The 20,046-nt window shown below is 37.5% G+C and overlaps 1 protein-coding gene across 1 annotated transcript in view; it reads right to left on the reverse strand.

Moving 5' to 3' along the window:
* Positions 1 to 19,768, reverse strand: part of LOC411159 — a 42,898-nt gene extending 23,130 nt beyond the window's left edge. Inside the window, exons 1-2 of the mRNA XM_016912856.2 lie at positions 19,615 to 19,768; positions 16,933 to 18,818 (exon numbers count right to left, since the gene is read on the reverse strand). Coding sequence (XP_016768345.2) covers positions 16,933 to 18,818; positions 19,615 to 19,753 — 2,025 coding nt within the window. The 5' untranslated portion in view covers positions 19,754 to 19,768. The remainder of the gene's footprint in view (positions 1 to 16,932; positions 18,819 to 19,614) is intronic.
* Between the last annotated feature and the right edge of the window lie 278 nt (positions 19,769 to 20,046).

The raw sequence follows: 20,046 nt of genomic DNA on the forward strand, positions 1-20,046 counted from the left end.
CCCATCTTTCCCTTGTGACTTTCAGAAAGTTGCCAGACGCCGCGATACAGTGCATTCCTTTACGATTCGCAGAGTGTCGTTATATCTCTATTCGTGGACGAGGAATTTTGCATCTCTCGCGTGACCGAAGACATCATCACGCCGACTGAGATGGCCTACCCTCGTTCGCTGTTGATGAAAAAAAGAAAAGAAAAGAAAAAGGAACGAACGAGCTAAAGAGTGTGTTGGTAGATCGTGAAGTTAGATGTGTATCATCTTCTCTATCTGTGGCAAACAAGAATCTATTTCTTCTCCTTTTTTTTTCCATCCTTTGTGAAAAGATACAGAAAATATGTAAAGAGTTTTCTGATTTGAAAAATTATTTGAAACACGTGATGATGATACTTTTGGAAATAATATTTTAATCTTTAATATTTGTAAGAACAAATATAATTGTTACATATATATATATACAAAGAGTTAAAAGAGTGGAAATTACTTTAAAGAAGTGAAAAAGATATTTATAAGATTTTAAGATATTTATATTCGTATACTTTTATATTCTTGCGTTTCGATAGCTTGAGCTAGCTATATTTTACATTTTTATTTTAAATATTTTTATACCAGCTGACTTAAAATAATGTGAAATTAAAGCACAGTTCCATTTTTTATATCAATCGAAATTCTACGATACAGCACATGTCTCTAAAAGAAACGATATTGCGATTAAAGCAAGTATATAAGCTACTGAATTATACATACGAAAAAGAAAATTAATATCACTTTCATATTAGAAAGCTCTCGTAAAATATACTCGTTACAGAAGAAAAAATTTATTTTCACATCCCAAGAAATTTCACGATATACTTTCGACCATTTCTCCGCGCTTTGAAATCTATCAAAGAAGAAAAAAAAAAAAACACGTTTGGAATGTTTTTTTTCTTTTTGGAAACAGGATACCATAATCGAAATTCGCCAATGTCCCTCGATTAACAATTCCACGATGGCAGCGACACGATACCTATTTCACTTACAACGAATTAATATACATGAAGCCGATCTTTCCAAGTCGTTTCGCTTAACGAACCCTGCCTCGTTTTGATGAATTTCCAACGACAGGCTTTCACTGCTCATTATTCTCGGCGTAGATGGCCACGCCGTGCTAATTCCCGAATCGGTCAAAAGCATCGATTTCTCGCGCAAACGCGAGTCCCGATCTCGCATAAGGAGTTCATTGAATCGAGGATTCGCGTAAGAAAAGGTTAACGAACCGAGTTTTAATTAAAAACATTTGATTCTTCTGCTCGAAATAATTGAAGAATCAGCGAAATATGAATTCTTCTAGCTTGTAGCTACTCGCATTAATGTTCTGGAAAGTGCTCGTGCGTGATACGCATCGTGCGTATTTATTCCATTGTGGAGTCGAAATTTAAGAAGGAACGTGAAAAGTAAAAAGAAATAATATTACAAAAGATTTTTCGAATTGTTTATTTTTTTTTTTTTTATGAATATATATTGGAAAGAATTGATCGATATAATTTGGACAATTATAAAAATTAGTGAGAAGAAAGAAGATGTATTTGTATATTTGGATTTAATTTTAATAATTATTCTTGAAAGAGAGAGAGAAAGAGAGAGAGAGGGAGGGAAAGATCGTGATAAAAATTCGATGTGTAATGGTAAAAGTTTTTTAAAAGTTTTTTTTAGAACATCGGATAATCTTTTTAACCTAAAAATTCGCTTTTGAAATCTAACTTGGCAATTCTCTGAATAAACTATTAATTAATACTATAAATAAAAGATTTAAAGCGAAATAAGGGAAAGTCGTACAATCTCGCCATCATTAGATAAAAAAATCACACAAATCAAACGATAACGAAGAAATTGGATAAAATTTCTCTTTCGTTGAATAATTTGAAAATAATATAATGCTGTACTTAATGCATCGAGAGTAATCAAATAACTTTTGTGTTTCACGATTTTAATCGCAGCACATTTTAACAATCAGCAATTCTTGAAGGGAGAGGAAAAAAAAAGAGAAAGAAAGGAAGAAAACAAGCAATTTCATTCTATTTAACCTTTAACCTTAATCATCGATCGAATCCTCGATCAAACGCAGATTTTATTCGCGTTATTTCGAAACTTTGTTCAAGGATTCCCATGAGCGTCGTTTTAATTGGATGCGCGGATACTTTGGAATGCCGAATTCCGAGAAGAAAGTACGCTTTCGTGGACGCGGTTAATTATCCATGCTCGATCGACAACGGTGAACAACATGCCGCAGAAATGTCAACGACGCCGCGAATGGAAAGTGCCAATAGAGTCTATTGTCAACGCAACACACAACGCCACCGATATTTTCTTTCTCACGAGCCAACCAAACTCTTCTTCCATGCAAATGTTAGCAAATATTGCGGGTAAAACAATGGAATTCTTAATAAATCTCAAACTTTTTTTAATAAAACCAGATATGAGAAATCAAATTCATCACTTATGAATTATTTTCGCAAATACCAAGATTAATATATCATCTTTGCTCTTGGATAAAAAAAAAAAGGTAAATTATATACAAATATCCTTTACTTGTTCTATTTCAATATTTTATAATTTAATTGTATCGCATTTTTAGATAAATATATAAGTAACGTTGAAAAAAAAATATCAATTAAAGTATTTACAATATTCATGATTCTTTAAGTTTTAATATTCGTTTCAAAAAAAAAAAAACGGTTGACAAGTGCTTTTATTTAACCGTGTGATTTATATATTTTCACGTTCAATGTATTTTTCACAATTGAACGTACGATTTATTCCTCGGTGTTTGATTTTTGTACATATCTCGTTACGACACCATTGCATCGACAATTTTCAACGAAAAATATCGAAAAAAATATCAGATTTTCCTCCTCTTCTATCCTCCCATCGAATACGAGATCCGGATTTTTTCTCTTTTTTCTCTCTCTCTCTCTCTCTCTCTCTCTCTCGTGAAATTTCGCGTCGAGATTGACGATTACTCGCGGCTGATTACCGCGAGAATGGTAATTAATCGCCGGACGAATTTGCATTCCCGCTAAAGTCACGGTCTCGTGGGAAGCGGCTGCGAAGCGCGCCATGGTTTCCTAGAAATGACGTAAGGGTAATGATGTAGCGCGGTCTGAAGAACTGCATCGTTAACCGCGCGTTCAAGAAACTGAGAAGTCTTCAAACCTTTCTGGAAACATCGGTCAAACTCGAGAAACGTTGGAAATATTTTAATAAATAAGGAGCGTCGAGCGAGATTTGAAAAATTTTAGACAATTAGATAGACTTTAGGCTCGCGATGAAGACGAGATTCTTGATTTCTGTTGACTTTTGTCTTTTTCTTTCTTTCTTTTTTTTTTCTTTTTCGAAAGGAGAAATTCAATTTCTGCTTATGATCGAGGAGAGGGAATGGTTGGGAATGTACAACATTGAGAAATGCACGATGCGAACGTATGCAATCAGTATGCAGATATATTGATGACACGGGGAAGATACTATTGTTTCTAAAACAGTTGTGAGTTTCTCCAGTAGCAATAAATTTTAAGATATAGATATACGAGCGTCTCGCTGTTATATTGAAAGGATTAATTGCGTTTCTTTAGAATCCTATCCACATTTGAATTTGGTGAATTGTAATTATCAGTTATAGCTGATGATAAAAAATATATACGGACGGATACAGCGAGAGAATGAAATGGAGAGAAATAATAAACTTGGTTGGTTACAATGTACAACAGATTTCAATAAACACTTCTCACTTCTGATATTGTTCGGGTTCACGACTTCATCACACGCGTAACGTCGTAAATTATATTAATGGTTAACCTAAACTGGAGGGTCATGAGAGGCTTGTTCGCAAGGTTACCGTGATATTATATTTAGAATTTCTTCTAAACGTACAGTACGGATTTATAGCCGTTTACTTCTAAAAGCGAGTATAGAGGCACGTGTGTTGTGTGCAACGGAGTGCCTGAAGGAAAAGCGTACTACGAATCTTGCGAGCCACGAGAGAGTGAAAAACGAGCGTCGACCAACGGGTTACGGTCTACAAATTTCCTACCATTTTTTTCCTCATTTTCCATTCCATTAAATATTAAAAGAAAAAAAAGAAAAAAGAAAGAAAAAACACTGGAACTGTACATTACATTTTACGTGACCATATTCCTGACCTGATCGTCGATAGCCAACCAACATTCGTCCCTACAGTAACGATCATCAAATTGCAAAAGATTACTAAAATCTCTTACGGTCCTAAATTCTAAGGATATTTCTATGTAATAACCATTATTTCTCAGTTTCAACGCAGCATCCACTGTTCACATCGCCATTCCTCGCTCATCATCTATATTACTCAATCTCTAACCATGAAACGTCTTATAATCTTAAATTCTAAAGGGCATATATAACCGCTATCTTCAAATTCTCCAACGTTTCATGCAACTTCTATTCTGCACTCGTTTACCGTACCTTAACTTGACCATCTCCTCGCTACTCTATCGTACAATCTACAAAAGCATCTCTTACGATCTTCAATCCCAAGAATATAATTATTGTCTCTTCATTCCACGCGAATGTTCATCCTCATTCCCTACCCTAAATTCCATAACCGCATAATCATTATTCCCACATTATTCTCCTTCTTCCAATCCTCATCCTTCCAATTCTTTCATCCCACGCATCCCATCTGCTACCGTGTTCGTTCTTTTCCACTCCCGATCCACGCACAATCGTTCGTGCATCCATAAACTTTCCCCCCCACCTCTCCTTAAATAGAAAGAAACCTGGTCGTCAAACAGCGGCCACCATCGTCGCGACCCGTATGACTCTCCGCGAGATTTGCTGGGAAAAATTTCACAAGACGACTTTCAACAGCCGCGAAAACAATTTTACGATCGTCGACGACGCGTTTCCACGAGATTTCGATTCCCCGTGATCCCGTTACGACTTTTCGAACGAACCAAAAGCGTTTCCGTTATAGATTTGATAAACCGGTTCCGCCTGGCCTCGAAGCCAGATTCCCGAAATTTTGGGTTACCAGTGCGCGCACACGCGTTATGTAAAGCTGCTCATCATCGGTTAACGGTACACGAACGAAACGTTTCGGCTTTCTCGCCGATCCTCTCGCGCCTTATCGGGGCGGAAACGTTTATTATTCACGCGGCGCAACCAACTCTTCCCCGCTGGGACGAGTGATAATCCTGAAGCCTCGCGATTACGCGAAGCGCGAGATCTCTCTCGCCTTCTCTCGATCCGCGCGCCGATTATACCGTTACGCTCGAGGACTTCGAAACGAAGCGCTTTTTGCTCTTACGATGCGCCAGCTGTTCCGCGAAACGTGTCATGGATCTATCAGCGTTTCGTTTTTTTGAATTTTTTTCTTTTTTTTTTTTCTCGTATTTTTTAAGACGAGCAGATCGCTGGACTTTTGGTATCCAACTGGACAATATGGTATCCAGAGGTATATAAAGGAATACGAGATTTAAGAAAAGAAGATGAAAGTGAGTGAAGCAAATGAGAAAAATGCAAGGGGACGTGAATAGATTGTTTACGGAAAATCAAATTTTCTATGAACGATGAATGAATTTTATGGTTTGAAAGAATGGAATTTGAATGGAATTCGAATTTTTCTATGCAGTTGAAGCGTAAAAACCGATGTTAGATCGATATTGTGAGAAGAAATGTATTGTGAAAAGGAAACGTATGTTTGAGGAGTAGGAATAACTAGAATTTAGAAAAAATGGAATTTGAATGGAATTTGAATTTTGCAGTTTCAGTTTCAGCTATTGTGTGTCGTGCATTCACGGGAGGAAAGAAGAGAAATTTTTTAAACGCATGAATTGTGGATGTTGCGAGTAAACGGACATTGGCTTGCGTGGAGAATAAGAATGCGATCGATATCGATTGGTTTGAGGTGTGGTGTTGGTGGAAATATGTCGATGGTTGGTGGTGGGTTTGGTTTAGATATGCGAAGAATGTGGAAGTGTTTGATTTAAGATACACTCCTGTTTGTATGATATGTAGATATCTCTTTAATTGTAACGATTATCTGTAGAAAGTTGAAAAATCTTTGCGAATTTTTAAACTAAATTTTACGCACTTTATTTTGCACATTTAGTATTAAAGAATATATTTTATCGATAATAACTCGTTAATAAGGAATAATTAAATTTTCTTTCCTTAATAATGGAGTATTAAAGATAGATATATGACATGTTGTACATTTCTAACGAATATTATAAATAAATTAGAATAAAAAAATTAAACGAAAATATTATAAATTGATATTATTCTGACAATTATGTGATCTACACTACGTTGCACGAAAACATTCATTTTGTAAATATTATTATTATCGATAACAACGAGATTAATCGACAATAATATTTATTTATAAATATTGCATACGTCAAAGAGACTTGAGAAATGTTATTCTAAACTCCAAACGTTTCATTAACATCGTAACAAATTACAAAATCTTGCTACTATAACATTTTATTATCCATTTCGAAAATTTTACCATTCTATCTGAATCCATTGCTGCAATTTCAATGCTCTGTGTATTCAATCAGCATCGTATTCTTAACGATCACGACCCCCAAATTCTACCAAAATACAAACTGCAAAATCTCTTTCCACAATATATTTCCCATATCCCCCATTTCCGTAATTCCGCCATTCACTTAAAACCTATTCCACCACCAACTTCAAAGCGTTCTTTACATTCGCCCAACGTCAGAATTTTCCAAGAAATCCTGGCACGATTTGATCGTTAAACGACAAAACAAAGACAGCCTCACTCACGAACCAGTCCTCGAATCGATGCACGACCACAAGAGATGAGCGAAATTTTAATCATTCGAGCTAAGAATAAACTTCGATTAAAAATCACTCGAATAATTTATCACTTGATTAACAATCACAATTATTCTAACGCTTCGAATTATATTCGAAAGTAAAGCTTCGTTCGAAATTTTGATCAATTAAATTTTTTTCTCTCAGCCCAATTCGATATCCATTCGAGAGGAAAGAAGTGAAAAGAGAAAGAGAAAGAGAGAGAGAGAGAGAGAGAGAGAGAGAGAGAAGGTTGAACGAATCGAGGAGGAGGTTAAAACCGGCGGTCGCCGTGACTGTCGCCACGGTGGCCTCTTTGACCCGCTTTCTCTTTTCCCACCCGATTTGTCTCATGGACATGCCTACCGCGTTTTCTTTAACCGGGAAATTCACGATCCTCGCCACCTGCCCTGCCACGCCACCATCGCCACGCTCTCGATCGACCGTTCGTTTGTGCCAACGTCCTCGAGGAGCAGGCGCAAGAACGAAAAACCGGAAGTCGAACGGGCGGCAAGTGGGTCGAACGTAGTAGGCACACGCTCGCGCGGATTCCGATTATCGGCTAGGCGGCTCGTTCAATCTTTTACGCGCGCACGAGAGCGGTGTTTCGTTACATCGCGCCTGGCCACTTTCGAAAATTGCCCGGCGACACGATCGATTTCTGCAATATCCTGGCGCGATGGAATTTTTTTTTTTTTTTGCACGTACAGTCGGATCGAGATTCGAAGGTCGATCTGAAAATTAAAGATTTCTTGCTTTTTTTTTTTTCGTTGGGATTATGATATAGAATCGTGTTTTAGTTTAGGGAATATAAGTTTTTAATTTATTTATTAGTTCTGTAATATTCTGATGCGATGGAATTTTTTTTTTTTGCACGTACAATCGGATCGAAATTCGAAGGTCGATCTGAAAATTAAAGATTTCTTTCTTTTTTTTTTTTTTTCATTGGGATTATAATATAGAATCATGTTTAGGGAATATAAGTTTTTAATTTATTTATTAGTTCTGCAATATCATGGCGCGATGGAATTTTTTTTTTTTTGCACGTACAATCGGATCGAGATTCGAAGGTCGATCTGAAAATTAAAGATTTCTTTTTTTTTTTTTTTTGGAATTATGATATATAATCGTGTTTTAGTTTAGAGAATATAAGTTTTTAATTCATTTATTAGTTCTGCAATATCTTGGCGCGATGGAATTTTTTTTTTTTTTTGCACTTATAGTCGGATCGAAATTCGAAGGTCGATCTGAAAATTAAAGATTTCTTTGTTTTTTTTTTTGGAATTATGATATAGAATCGTGTTTTAGTTTAGAGAATATAAGTTTTTAATTTATTTATTAGTTCTGCAATATCTTGGCGCGATGGAATTTTTTTTTGCACGTACAGTCGGATTGAGATTCGAAGGTCGATCTGAAAATTAAAGATTTCTTTCTTTTTTTTTTTTTTTTTTCGTTGGGATTATGATATAGAATCGTGTTTAAGGAATATAAGTTTTTAATTTATTTATTAGTTTAATTGGGGAAAAGTCTTATTCGGGAATAGTCGATTTGTAAGAATCGAAGAAGTAGGTAAATGATATGGTAATTTTTAGAACGAGAGCGAGAAGTTACTTTATGTGCGTTCTTGAGAAATTCACCTTGAATGTGAACTATGATTCATTATAAAAATATGTTCCTATTTGTGGTTTCTTCCTCTTTGATGGAATATTTGAAATATTGAAGTTTGAGAATTCGAATTTTGTTAATAGTTCGAGTATATTTTACGTAAAAAATTGTAAAAAGTGGCACAACAACTTTAATTTTAACTTTGAACTAAAAATGACTAAAATCTTTCGTAGTGGTGCAAATATAATTTATCGTATTTCACGTTATCTCATAATTTACAGTAATCTGTCATGCAAACGTTGTAACAGTTGGCAATAATTTTTCTCGAAAAAATGTTTCCCGCTTTTGATTTATTTACGACGAATTTAATTTAAAAACTACAAACTCTGAAAGATTAATGATATTTATATGGAATATTTTCTTATCCCAATCCACTTTTAACACGAGGAATCATCTATTTCTTTCGACAAGAAAGGTCGTTAAAAGTTTTTATCTACTTAATTGCACATCAGCTTGTAATTTTAACTCCTTTGAAACAACAAAGACTCTTTTCTTTCCTTACGTTCGCTATTTTTGTCGAGAAATATTTTTTCACAAACTACGTTTTATTTCTTCTTACACTTTCTTTTTTTTTTTTAACAAAATTCTGAGATACATTTTCAATATCTCTACTACATTTTGCACAACCGTTTGTCAAATATTTGAAATATTTCTCACGTTTCAATATCCTTATTATACCCATTTCAGAACCGATAACCAAATTAAATATTTTCCTTTTTTAATAAAAATTCTTCAAAAACAAGAAGAACTAAAACGATCATAATCTAATTCGAATTATAATAAGTGAATCAGTCCATAAGATAAATAATTCCATAGAAAAATCGTGTACAAGAAATTCAACTCAACAGACGTTATCAATCTCATCGTTCATTTGAAATCTAATCGTAGTAAGAAGAAATTTGTTATCTCGTGTTATCAATCTCCTCGCTCAAACAGACGCCGTTTCCATAAGAGCACGACTCGAGAGGAGCAGCGCGAGTTAATCGAAAATTACGGCTGTTCGATTTTCATCGACCCGGTTTCTTCAATTTCCAATTGGAACTCGCACTCCACCACCACCACCACCACCACCACCACGAATCGTCAGATCGTTCGAATGTTTATTTGCGTGCAGGCCAAATAAGCATCGCGGTGAAATAGAACATGAAGCGTGACATAGCCGCCTGACCATAAGTGTCGATTTCGAGCGGCATCGAAGCCGACCCAACAGATCGGGAAGAAAGTCGGTGTACACGGTACCACGAAGTGGGTCGTGTTCCTTGCCGTGTTTATCATCGATCATTTCACCTTCTTCGTCAGGAGGTCGTCAGAGAGCCGTCGAAGTGGGTTGCCTGGCACGAGCGCGTGCACCTACGGTTTTATTAATTTTCGCGAAAATTTTTTTCCGAATCGATTAAAATTCCACGCGGCCGATATATACGTTTCCTTGACTTTCATCGATTATTTAGAAGAAGTTTACGCTGTATTATATTCTCTTCCATGGGGAAAATCGCAGAAGAAAGTGATTAAGGATTAAATTTTACTAGAAATATACTTTTAAAATTAAATTAATATGGGATACTTGACGATAATTATATTTTATATATTATATATATTTTATATGTAATATTATTATATTTTATATATATTTATAATTTCGATAATTATATTTATTATACATATTTTGCATGTATAATATTCGAATAACTTGATTCTAAGTTTAGATATAAGTGTACTTATAAGTATAAGATAGTATAAGATAAAAAAGGTACAAGTATAAAGTAAGTTAAAAATAATTATACGATATATGAAGTGAATTTTCTTGGAATATGATCATCGGGTGATCTACCCAGGTTAGAAGCTATATTTATGTCTTATATCTTATATATTATATATTTCACTTAAAATTGATTCTCTACATAAACAGATTATTCCCAAAATAATTATTATCAGTTAATAATAAATCATAATAATAATAAATCATAATAAATAATAATAAATCAAGTTTCTTAAAGCTTGAAATATCGTTTGCAATTGGTTCAAACCTAACCTCTCGATCCTTTCCCGCCAATTTTACGGAGATCGCGAAAATCGTAGCGCGTGATTCGATCGATCCGATGGAAACGCAAGATTTCGAATCGATAATTAATCGTTTCGAGCCGATTCGAGAAACTGTTGAAGCCCCTACTGTCAATTACGCTACGTTACAAATTACGTTTAATTGGCGTTCGTAGATAACTGTACAGATACGATCTGTGATTCTTTTCTTCCTTCGGCGGCAGATTTTTTCTTCGTCGTTTAAACGAGCCGTTCACGATTTTTTGCGCCGAGGAGTTGAAATTACTCTAATTAATTTTAGTGAACGTATTCCATTCGATTAGATTTAGTGTTGTTTGATGTCGGTTGAAAAGATTCTGAGTGCGGTCACGCGATATTGAATTGCTCTTACGTTTTATCATTATTATACCATTGTATATTCCTTGTTTAATTTTGGATAAAAGGTAGATTGAACGAGAGAAATTATATAAAAGAAGTAGAATTTTCTATTTTGAATTGCAGAGTTGAAAATTTAAGTTATAAAACATGTTATTAAGAGAAAAATTGAGCAAGAGATCAATTTTGATTTGTATTTAATTGCAGAGAGTGAATTTTCAAGGAGAGAAAGGAAAATTTAATAAAAGATCAATTGATAGGTTTGTTCTTGGTAAATAAAGTGTTGCAGAGAGAATTAAATAAAATATCTATCAATTTGAGATGTTTACTTTAGATTACGTGTCAAGAAAATACCAATTCGATTACCCTTCCTTCATATATTTTGGATTTCGAATATTTCGCGCTAAACCATCATTAAATATTGCATTAAAGCACAAACGTACAGTTAATTCAGGAGTAATTAATAATCTCGGTATTGCGCTTCGTGTTTTAAATAATTCTTGGAATTGCTGTCAAGGTATGTATTATTTATAGCTGCGAAATGATATATTGGGATTTCAAATATACGATACTTTACGTGTACAATGATTCGTTTCTATAAATTATACAAAATTTAATAACAAATCATGAAATATATATCAATAAAACACTTTTCTTTTTTAATGAATTTTTTGATGATTTAATGAATGTTAACATTAAGCTTCAAAAAATAGAAAAGGAAAGTTTATAAAATTTCTATAATTGTTACATCTTATATTATTTTAATATATTTAACACGTGAAATTATTTTTACTAAAATGAACTCTAGGAACAAGAATATTTTTTCAAATGGAAAAGCAAGTTTTACTTTCACTAAAAACCAAAAAACACATGCATCTTATTTATTACTTTGTAGTAAATTTACAAATGACGAATAAAAACTTTATTTATTTATACATCTATTAATTATTAATATAACAATTACATTAAAAATAATTTATTTACATAGCCAACCAAACGTTTTAAATTTTTTTTAAATAAAATCAAACGAAACGTGAAATATTAATAATTTAAGAAAAGAATCGATGCAATTAAACGAAACGAAATAAATAGCAAAGACAAATAATTTTAATCACTACCTATTAATAATATAATCCTTCTGAAACAGTGCAAACGGGTTGGAAAAGTCGTATTTTCATTCCACAGCCTACTGGTCTAGAATAAACTCGACAACTTTCTAACCTCGATAAGTTCGCGTGAAACTCGCCATAAAGGCGAGGATTACGCGAGAATCATAACGAATGCAGCTTCTCGTATTACGTGAACGATAATACGAATCGATAACGAATGATAACGAGACGGCGAGAAATTAAAAAGAGAAGAATCCATCGATGCATCTTGATGCATAACGTATAGCTTCGTATTATACCAGGAAATTACGACACCTGTTTCCCGCCTGTGCTGCGTTTCTGTTATGTCAGCATTCCACTGTGCGATATCTAACGTTAGTTTCATATTGTTTAACTACGCGGAAGTAACCACGTGACTTCCTATCCCGCGTTTTCTCATCGCTGCGATGCGCGATGGTTTCCAGCTGGAATCCTCGCGTTCTTGGATTCGTTCATATCGAGAAATATGAAGGATACGATGTGTATTTGTTGAGCAGATCGGTGTGATATTACGAACAATGCATGAGATGTATGAATAAGCGCAGGAATTATTTTATTAGAGATAAAAATGAAGAATACTTTTTTTTTTTTTTACTTCGTTGGAAAACGAAGAGCAGTTATTGTGATAATGATTGAAAAGTGAAAGTGGATTAAAAATCATGGATCATAATCTTTTTTTTTTTCTTGATAATATAAATGTATTAATAAATATGGGAGATATTTATGTATGTTTGATTTGATTGGTAATGGAACTTTGTTTGCATCCCTCTTTTTATTCAGAATGTGGAGGATACGAAGATATAATTGAAAGGTCATGGTAAATTCATAGAGAATAACAAGGATGAAAGGAACATTGTGTAATGTGATATAAGAATGTTACAAGAGCTAAATTTTATCTAGAATGAGATTAATAAAGAGAAAGAAAATTTATTCAATCATTACAAACAAAATATCCTGGATATTTATTCTTCTCTTTGATGTCTTACATTACACTTTGATAAAAAAAAAAAAAAAACTTAATTTACTCAACACGTATTCGTCAAAGGATTCAGCAAATTCGTCTAATTTTTGCTTAATGCAATCATTTCCAAACGTGAGAACAAATATTTGATACAAAGAGAACATAAGAGAAACAAAGCTCTGATCCTCTTTAAAGATTAAACATGTTCAATTAAAATTTTCCTTAAAAAACTAAAAAAAAAAAAAAGATCCTCCTTTCTTTCAATTCTACTATATAATAAACTCCAAGGATAGTAATCAGAGAGATGGTCAATGATACGAAAAAAGAAATGCAAACAAAAAACAGGAGACAAACGACTGAAACAGACTAATGAAACCAATCCAAGGTTTAAATTATACCCAAACGTCGCAATCAAAGAGGAATAAATATTTCAAACACATAGGAGTCGTATAAATCAAGGTGGAACGATTCGATAATAAAGACATTCAAGACAGTCTTAGAGAGTGGCATCAGGAGATATCACCAATTATCCACCTGCGTAATTAATATACCTCGCCACACGTGGTGATTCATTCATAATGGAGCAAATCAAGAGGTTGTAAGACGTTTCCAACGTAACCGCGACACAGATTCGCGTGTGCCAGCTGATGAAACGAATTGCATATACCCGACGATCTCATTTTTGCGCGGCAAGAAAAGCGGCACAGTTACGACACCGTCACGAAGATTACCTTACGACGAATAATCTTCTCTTCTCGGGGGGAGAAGAGAAAGAGAATTCCGGGTGGTTGTGTCGTAGTTGTCGTTTCGTGGAATATTGACCGTAACTTGGTATTCCCTTTTTTCGATTTTTCTTTCCCTCTCCTTCCTAATGAAACGCATTAAGAAACCAAGCAAAATTGTCGTTAAGTAAATGACTCCCGTAAATGTACCTGTTGCGAGGAGGCTTTAAGAAACGCATTGCGAAACGGGGCCATTACGCTGCTTTACTGGCAACAAACATTGTCACACTGTGGCAGGCTCTCTCTTGCATTAAGGGTTTAAGCGTTTTCCACGTTGTTGGAGGACGTGTAAAATTTAATGTATAATATATCGCGCCCTCGATATAGAAAAGTAACATAAATGACAAAATTTCTAATTGAATATCATTATTGAAATCATTGTTGCTTCTAAATTTTAATAAGTAAAAATTTTGTAAATTTTGAGTATATTCAAGTTGAATCTTCTTCGATTTGACAATTCGATATTCTTCGAAATTGTTTCTCTCAAATTGCAAATTTTTTTTTTTCTATTAGGATCTTAAATTAATCACAAAATGATATCCAATATATTTCTCTTCTTTTTTTCACGTTATAATTTGATGGAATATTTGTATAACCTTGGGTTATTATAGTTATCAGACTTATTACGTAAGATGAATGATATAATATAAAAGTATTAAGAAACTACGTAATAGGAGTAACAGTTACACGCAAAAATGAGGTTTCTGTGGTTTCTAATGCTTCTTGGAAAAGGACAATGAACGAAGGTATCACTGTAGAGCGTTATACTGGAATTAATTTTATTAATTATTCCATTTTATTCCGTTATTACGTTATTTCTATTAATTATTCCACTTTATTATCAATCAACTCGATCATCTTCGACTATCTTCTTTATTTTCCTTTCCTAATTAATTTAACTTTCTATTCTATATGCTTATTCGAAATCGCATAAAATATATTCATCTTCGTATATTTATTCGATCTACGTACAAAAGTCGATCGCGTAAATTAGCTCATGCACGATTGTAAATAAACTCTCGCGGCAGAAAGTAGAACATCGGCCACCATTGAATATTCCCAACCGACTTTACGTCCGATTGTTCCCATCCTGCTCGTATAGAACTATCTCGAACCGATTCAATAAATACCTTACATTTGTGTGTAATCTTTATACGATCGGCACAGATTTGTGCATTTCAATCGGAAAACAAAATCGTAGGATCATCGATTTCGATCGTTTACCATTTTTGGTAAAAATGTTCCATACGTGTTATTTGCAATGATGTGTTACAACGTCGTGTTTGTAATAAACGAAGAACACGTGTCGTTATTGTTACTATAAACAGAGAAATCTATATAATATATTGCTCGATTCTTCGTATTCCTTGGAAGATTATAAATATTTCTTTCCTTGATACAGTGATCCCAATACATCTTATAACATTTCCATTTCGAATATAAATTATTCATCCGCAAAAATCATTAATCGTTCCTTGCCAATATCCTGTTCAAATTAACCTATTTTCTGTTTAAACTATATCTCTAATTAACTCGTTCTACGTTAATTATCATTAAAAGAAACAAAAACAGTAAGAAAATTTTTTCAAAACAAACTTCATCAATAAACCAATGAACCAATAACGGATATATTCTCAAAGAAAATTCCAAAAGAAATTCCCAATTGACCTTTTCTTAACTTCGCGCCCAAAATTTCTCAAATGGCAAACAGCCAAATATCGAATCATACGTACGAACAATAAATAAGATCTGTACAAACAAAGGATCCTTGGAGCCTCGATAGTGGAGAAGATCATGAAAGATGAAAAGAGGAGAGAGAAGGAGAGAGAGAGAGAAAAAAAAGAAAGATGGAGGAAAAAGAGGAGGAATACCGGTTTACAACTAGGGACAACGAGCACGATCCTCGCGCACGTTGCCGTAATATCGCTTTATCGGATCTACCGTTATGTCGATCCGTTCTGCATCGACGTATATATACGTTTCTCGACGTTATATGCACGCGGCTCGCATGGCAACACCGGAAACCTTGCATCAGGACCACATGGGACGCCGTCTACGTCATCGATCGATGCCAGTCAACTGGTCGATCCAAACTGGTCAACGATAGAGGTGATCTAACTGTAAATCTAACGCTTTTCGCTCGACCACTCGCGTTATACCCGATAGATCCCCTCGTTCCAATCCAGTATATATCGCTCGAAAGACGTAAATAGATAGAGGGGGATAGAGTTCGAGAGCTTGGCCCATTCGATACCGTTCGATCAGGACAGTGTTGAAACGTGGTGTCAAAGACTGATTTGCATAACAAATCGTTGCATCGTTTAGGAGAGGCTGTCAGTCGGCCTCGACTATTTGGAATCGATTTAAGGCACGTCACATCCTTTCACGTTTCGATACCTTTTGACGAGATTTTCAACACCGAGAATTGGAAAAGGAACGGAGACGATATCCTTTTTATTTTGTCCCGATGGCAAAATTGTGAATAATGAAAAATTGAGCGCAAAAGATTTCTTTAGAATTCTTTGAAGAGGACACGTTGATCATATGTTTTTGTGACAAGTGATCACGTTGGTTTTCTTAAGAAATCGATCGAGTTTTAACTAATTTTGCAAGATCTCTAAAGGGATTTACTGATTTACTTGGACACGTCATTGGACACGCAATGAAAGATCTTCGTGACGCACGCGTCATCGCGTCATCATTACAAAAAGCGATTGCATCGATGACAGAACAGATCGCGGTCACGAGAAGTCAAAGATTCCACGTGTCGCCGGTATTCGGTGAAATCTAGACCAACGACTCGCAAAATTTTTCGACATCCTGTCCCTCTGACCTTCGAATACGCCTTTCACCGTGCATCTCCACTTTTCCAACGACCCAAAAGTTTATCAAACTTCTCGACCCAATCCTCCTTTCAATCGCGTCCAACAACTTATATAAATATTTCCTAACCATGAAAAAATGTATCCAGCTTTCGACGACAACTGTCAAAGGCACGAATAAACGTCGTTTAATTTAAAAATTTCCTTTCCCTTATCCTTCCATCATCCAATCATTAATTGGCACGCAACAGAAATTTTCCTCGATTTTGGAAATCAAGTATCATACGATGGACATAACTATATATACGAACCTGAGAAGAGGGTTTCTGAAGGAACGTCGCGATCCCAGCGCGAACCCTGTTTTTGACACCGCGCACAGTTCCCTTGGCACTGCGTATGGCTTCCTTCTCGAGGATCTTGTAACCGGCGAAACACTCGTCGGTTTCCTTATCGCCTAACACCACACCCCTACCACTGTCTTTGTTCCCCTTCAACTCGTTTATGTGAAACTTATAGAACCTGTCGTACTCGTACACGTATTTCTTCCCGGTCAATGGGTTGACGCTGGTGTCCACGTCACCTGATTCTTGCTCCAGCCTCTCCTGCTCCTGCTTCCTCTCCTCGTAAGTGCACTCCTTCACGACCGGGGACGTTAGCCTGCCATTCTGCTCGGTGGCCAGGACCGGACTCCTGATCCTCGGAGTGGAGGAGGCTTTCGACAACGAGGAAGTGCCGGACGGCGAGGGGGACACGCTGGGGGAGGCTCTGGTCGAGCAAGAACTCGAGCCGATCTCGGGGCTCGAGGCGGCAGCGCTCGATTCCTCCTCGTGAATTCGATTCTCCTCGTTCCGATCGGTCGAGGACAGGTCGAGCCGGTTCAACGCCAACACGGTCCCCGTGTCCCTGCACTTCTCACGATCCACCCCGTTCTTCACACGGCAATTCTCCGAGCGTTCTGGAAATTCCAAGGATGGCCTGCCAGCCTCGTTCCCGTTAATGCCACCGTTCGCTATTCTGTCGGTCAACTCGCCACCGTTCAAGGAGTCGCAGCTGATGTTGCTCTCGTTGTCGTCGCTGTCTACTTCCGCCCCGCTGCTGGTCAAACTGCCGGTACGATTGTGCTGATCGCTGGCCAGGATAACCGTGCTGGAGTTCTTCTTCTTGGGGAGCGGTGGCGGTGTGCCGTCCAGATCGCTGCATGTCCCGCTGTCCAGCGTGTCGCTGGGGGAGCATTGGCCGCTCGACATCACCATCCCGTTCAATTGGCCGGGATACGAGTTGTAGTAGAAGCAGGCTGTGGAACGGTTATTATTTGGGGAGGAGGCGTTCATAGGAGGTTCTATGGACGTTTCACGGTGCAGTACCATATCTTTCTGTTCGGTGTTATCGTGGTTCCGATCCCGCTTGTCCTTGCGTAAATTACTGTTATCGTGATTGTTGTTGCGTTCGAAGGCGTTCGAGCCGACACTGATCCTCACACAGCCGTCACCGACACCGCCACTTCCACAACGCTGCTCGTTCACCAGATTCGTCGCACTCACGACCACACCACCGTCACGCTTGCCCGAACGTTCGCACGCGATCCCGTTCTCCTTCTCGGCTTCGTGCCCGGCCACCTTCTCGTCCAGCGTCAATCGTACGGTCGATATCACCCTTCCGTTCTTCTCACCATCCGGATTGATCTTGATTTTCACCACGTGGGCCGCCTGCTGCTGCTGTTGCTGCTGCTGCTGATAATGATTGTTGTAATTGTTGTGTTGCTGTTGCTGTTGTTGTTGCTGGTTCTGAGGAGAGCTCTGCGCCGACTTCACGCCACTCTGCTTACCGTACCCGTTCGCGGCTTGCACTTCCGGGATTCTTCTTCTGCAGGCTGCCGAGGAATCGACGCCAGGAGCTGCCAGACCGACGAATACCGTTGCTCCGGCCCCTGTGCTCAGAGGAGCCGTGGGGGGATTGGAAACAGTCCGGATTGACACAGTCTGTCGGGCAACCTGACTCGGGGGCTGAGTCTTGGCCGGCAGTGTCGGTGGAACGGTCATCATGGTGACCTCGTCCATATACACATTCGAGGACACTGTCACTACGTCGGCGAGATACACCTGGTCATCAACCGAACCGATCCTCTGCTTTCTCCCGTCTCTTCGTACGCGCGTCTCTTTTCTTTTCTTTCTCTCTCTCTCTTTCTCCCTTTCTCTGCCTGCGGAAATCAGATTTTTATACGTTTGTATGTATATGCAATATGCGTTTGGGATCTCTTAATTAATTAATTAATCGGAATAATTTTTGTCGGGGCGCGACAAGAGAGTGATTGGAAATGCGTTGGAATCCTCGATCGGTATTTTAAGGTACGTAACGCGTAAAAGAGCGTTGATGACACGGATCGGTGATTCGAATTACTAGAATGAAATCAAGTTAATTGCCACGTGTGACGATAGGTTTTTCTTAGACGAGATTTAATCATTTTTCCACGTAACGAGTCACCTGGGCGATAATTTCACGACGAGGAACGCAACATATGGCGCGACATATTGCAGATCGTCGACGAGTATCAATACTTCGTTCTCTGTATCCGGATCCAATGGATACGAGACTTTCGATCACCACGTTTTTTTTACTTCGAATCTGGCGCACAGAAAGACAAAATATGTTTCCCCTACGATAACTTCCAATGCTTGTTAACCGATCGAACGCAATCGATCTGCGACACTGTTTGATCTCTGCTGCTGGGAATAATTATCGTCCGCGAGGTCGAAATCGTAGTCGCGATTAATTGGCACTCGAAGAACGAATTGCGAACGATTTCGGAAACATCCGCGAGGGAGACGTGGAGAAAATTTGCCTTCTCCTTGGAGAAACGACGTGAATGCAGAAGGAGTTCGTTGAAACGAAACGTTCGTGGAAGGATCGTTTGGAAGAAAGAAGAGAACGCGAGAGAAGAGAGAGAAAGAGAGATAGATAGAGAGAGAGAGAAAGAGTAGCCGCCACTTACTAACCGCATACGTTTATCAAGAGGAGCGCATGGTAAAACCGCGACTCTGTTTGACGACGACACGGTGACGACGGTCGACGACGGCGATCGTTCACGGTACGGGCCGTCAGTAACTGTACTGAGTGCCTCTGACACTTACTCATGCAGTTTCGTTGGCCGGGGTGGGGGGCCAAGTTGGGACTCGCGACGGGGCACAGCGAAACGCTGGAGTGGGGGAACGTCGGCTGGTTCTCTCGAGGAGTGGGGGTAGTATGGGCCAGACGGCGAGCGTGCGCACGCATACGAACGCGGCGCGTAGCACGGACGCGACGTGTGGAGGCTTTTGGAACGGGCGAAAAAGGAAAGAGATCGGAGAACGAGAAGGTAGATGAAGTGAGAGAGAGAGAGAGAGAGAGAGAGAGAGAGATGGGTTCGGAGTGAATGAGCGAGCGAGCGA

This window comes from Apis mellifera, linkage group LG6 (genome assembly GCF_003254395.2).
Source record: "Apis mellifera strain DH4 linkage group LG6, Amel_HAv3.1, whole genome shotgun sequence".
Taxonomy (NCBI): Eukaryota; Metazoa; Arthropoda; class Insecta; order Hymenoptera; family Apidae; genus Apis; species Apis mellifera.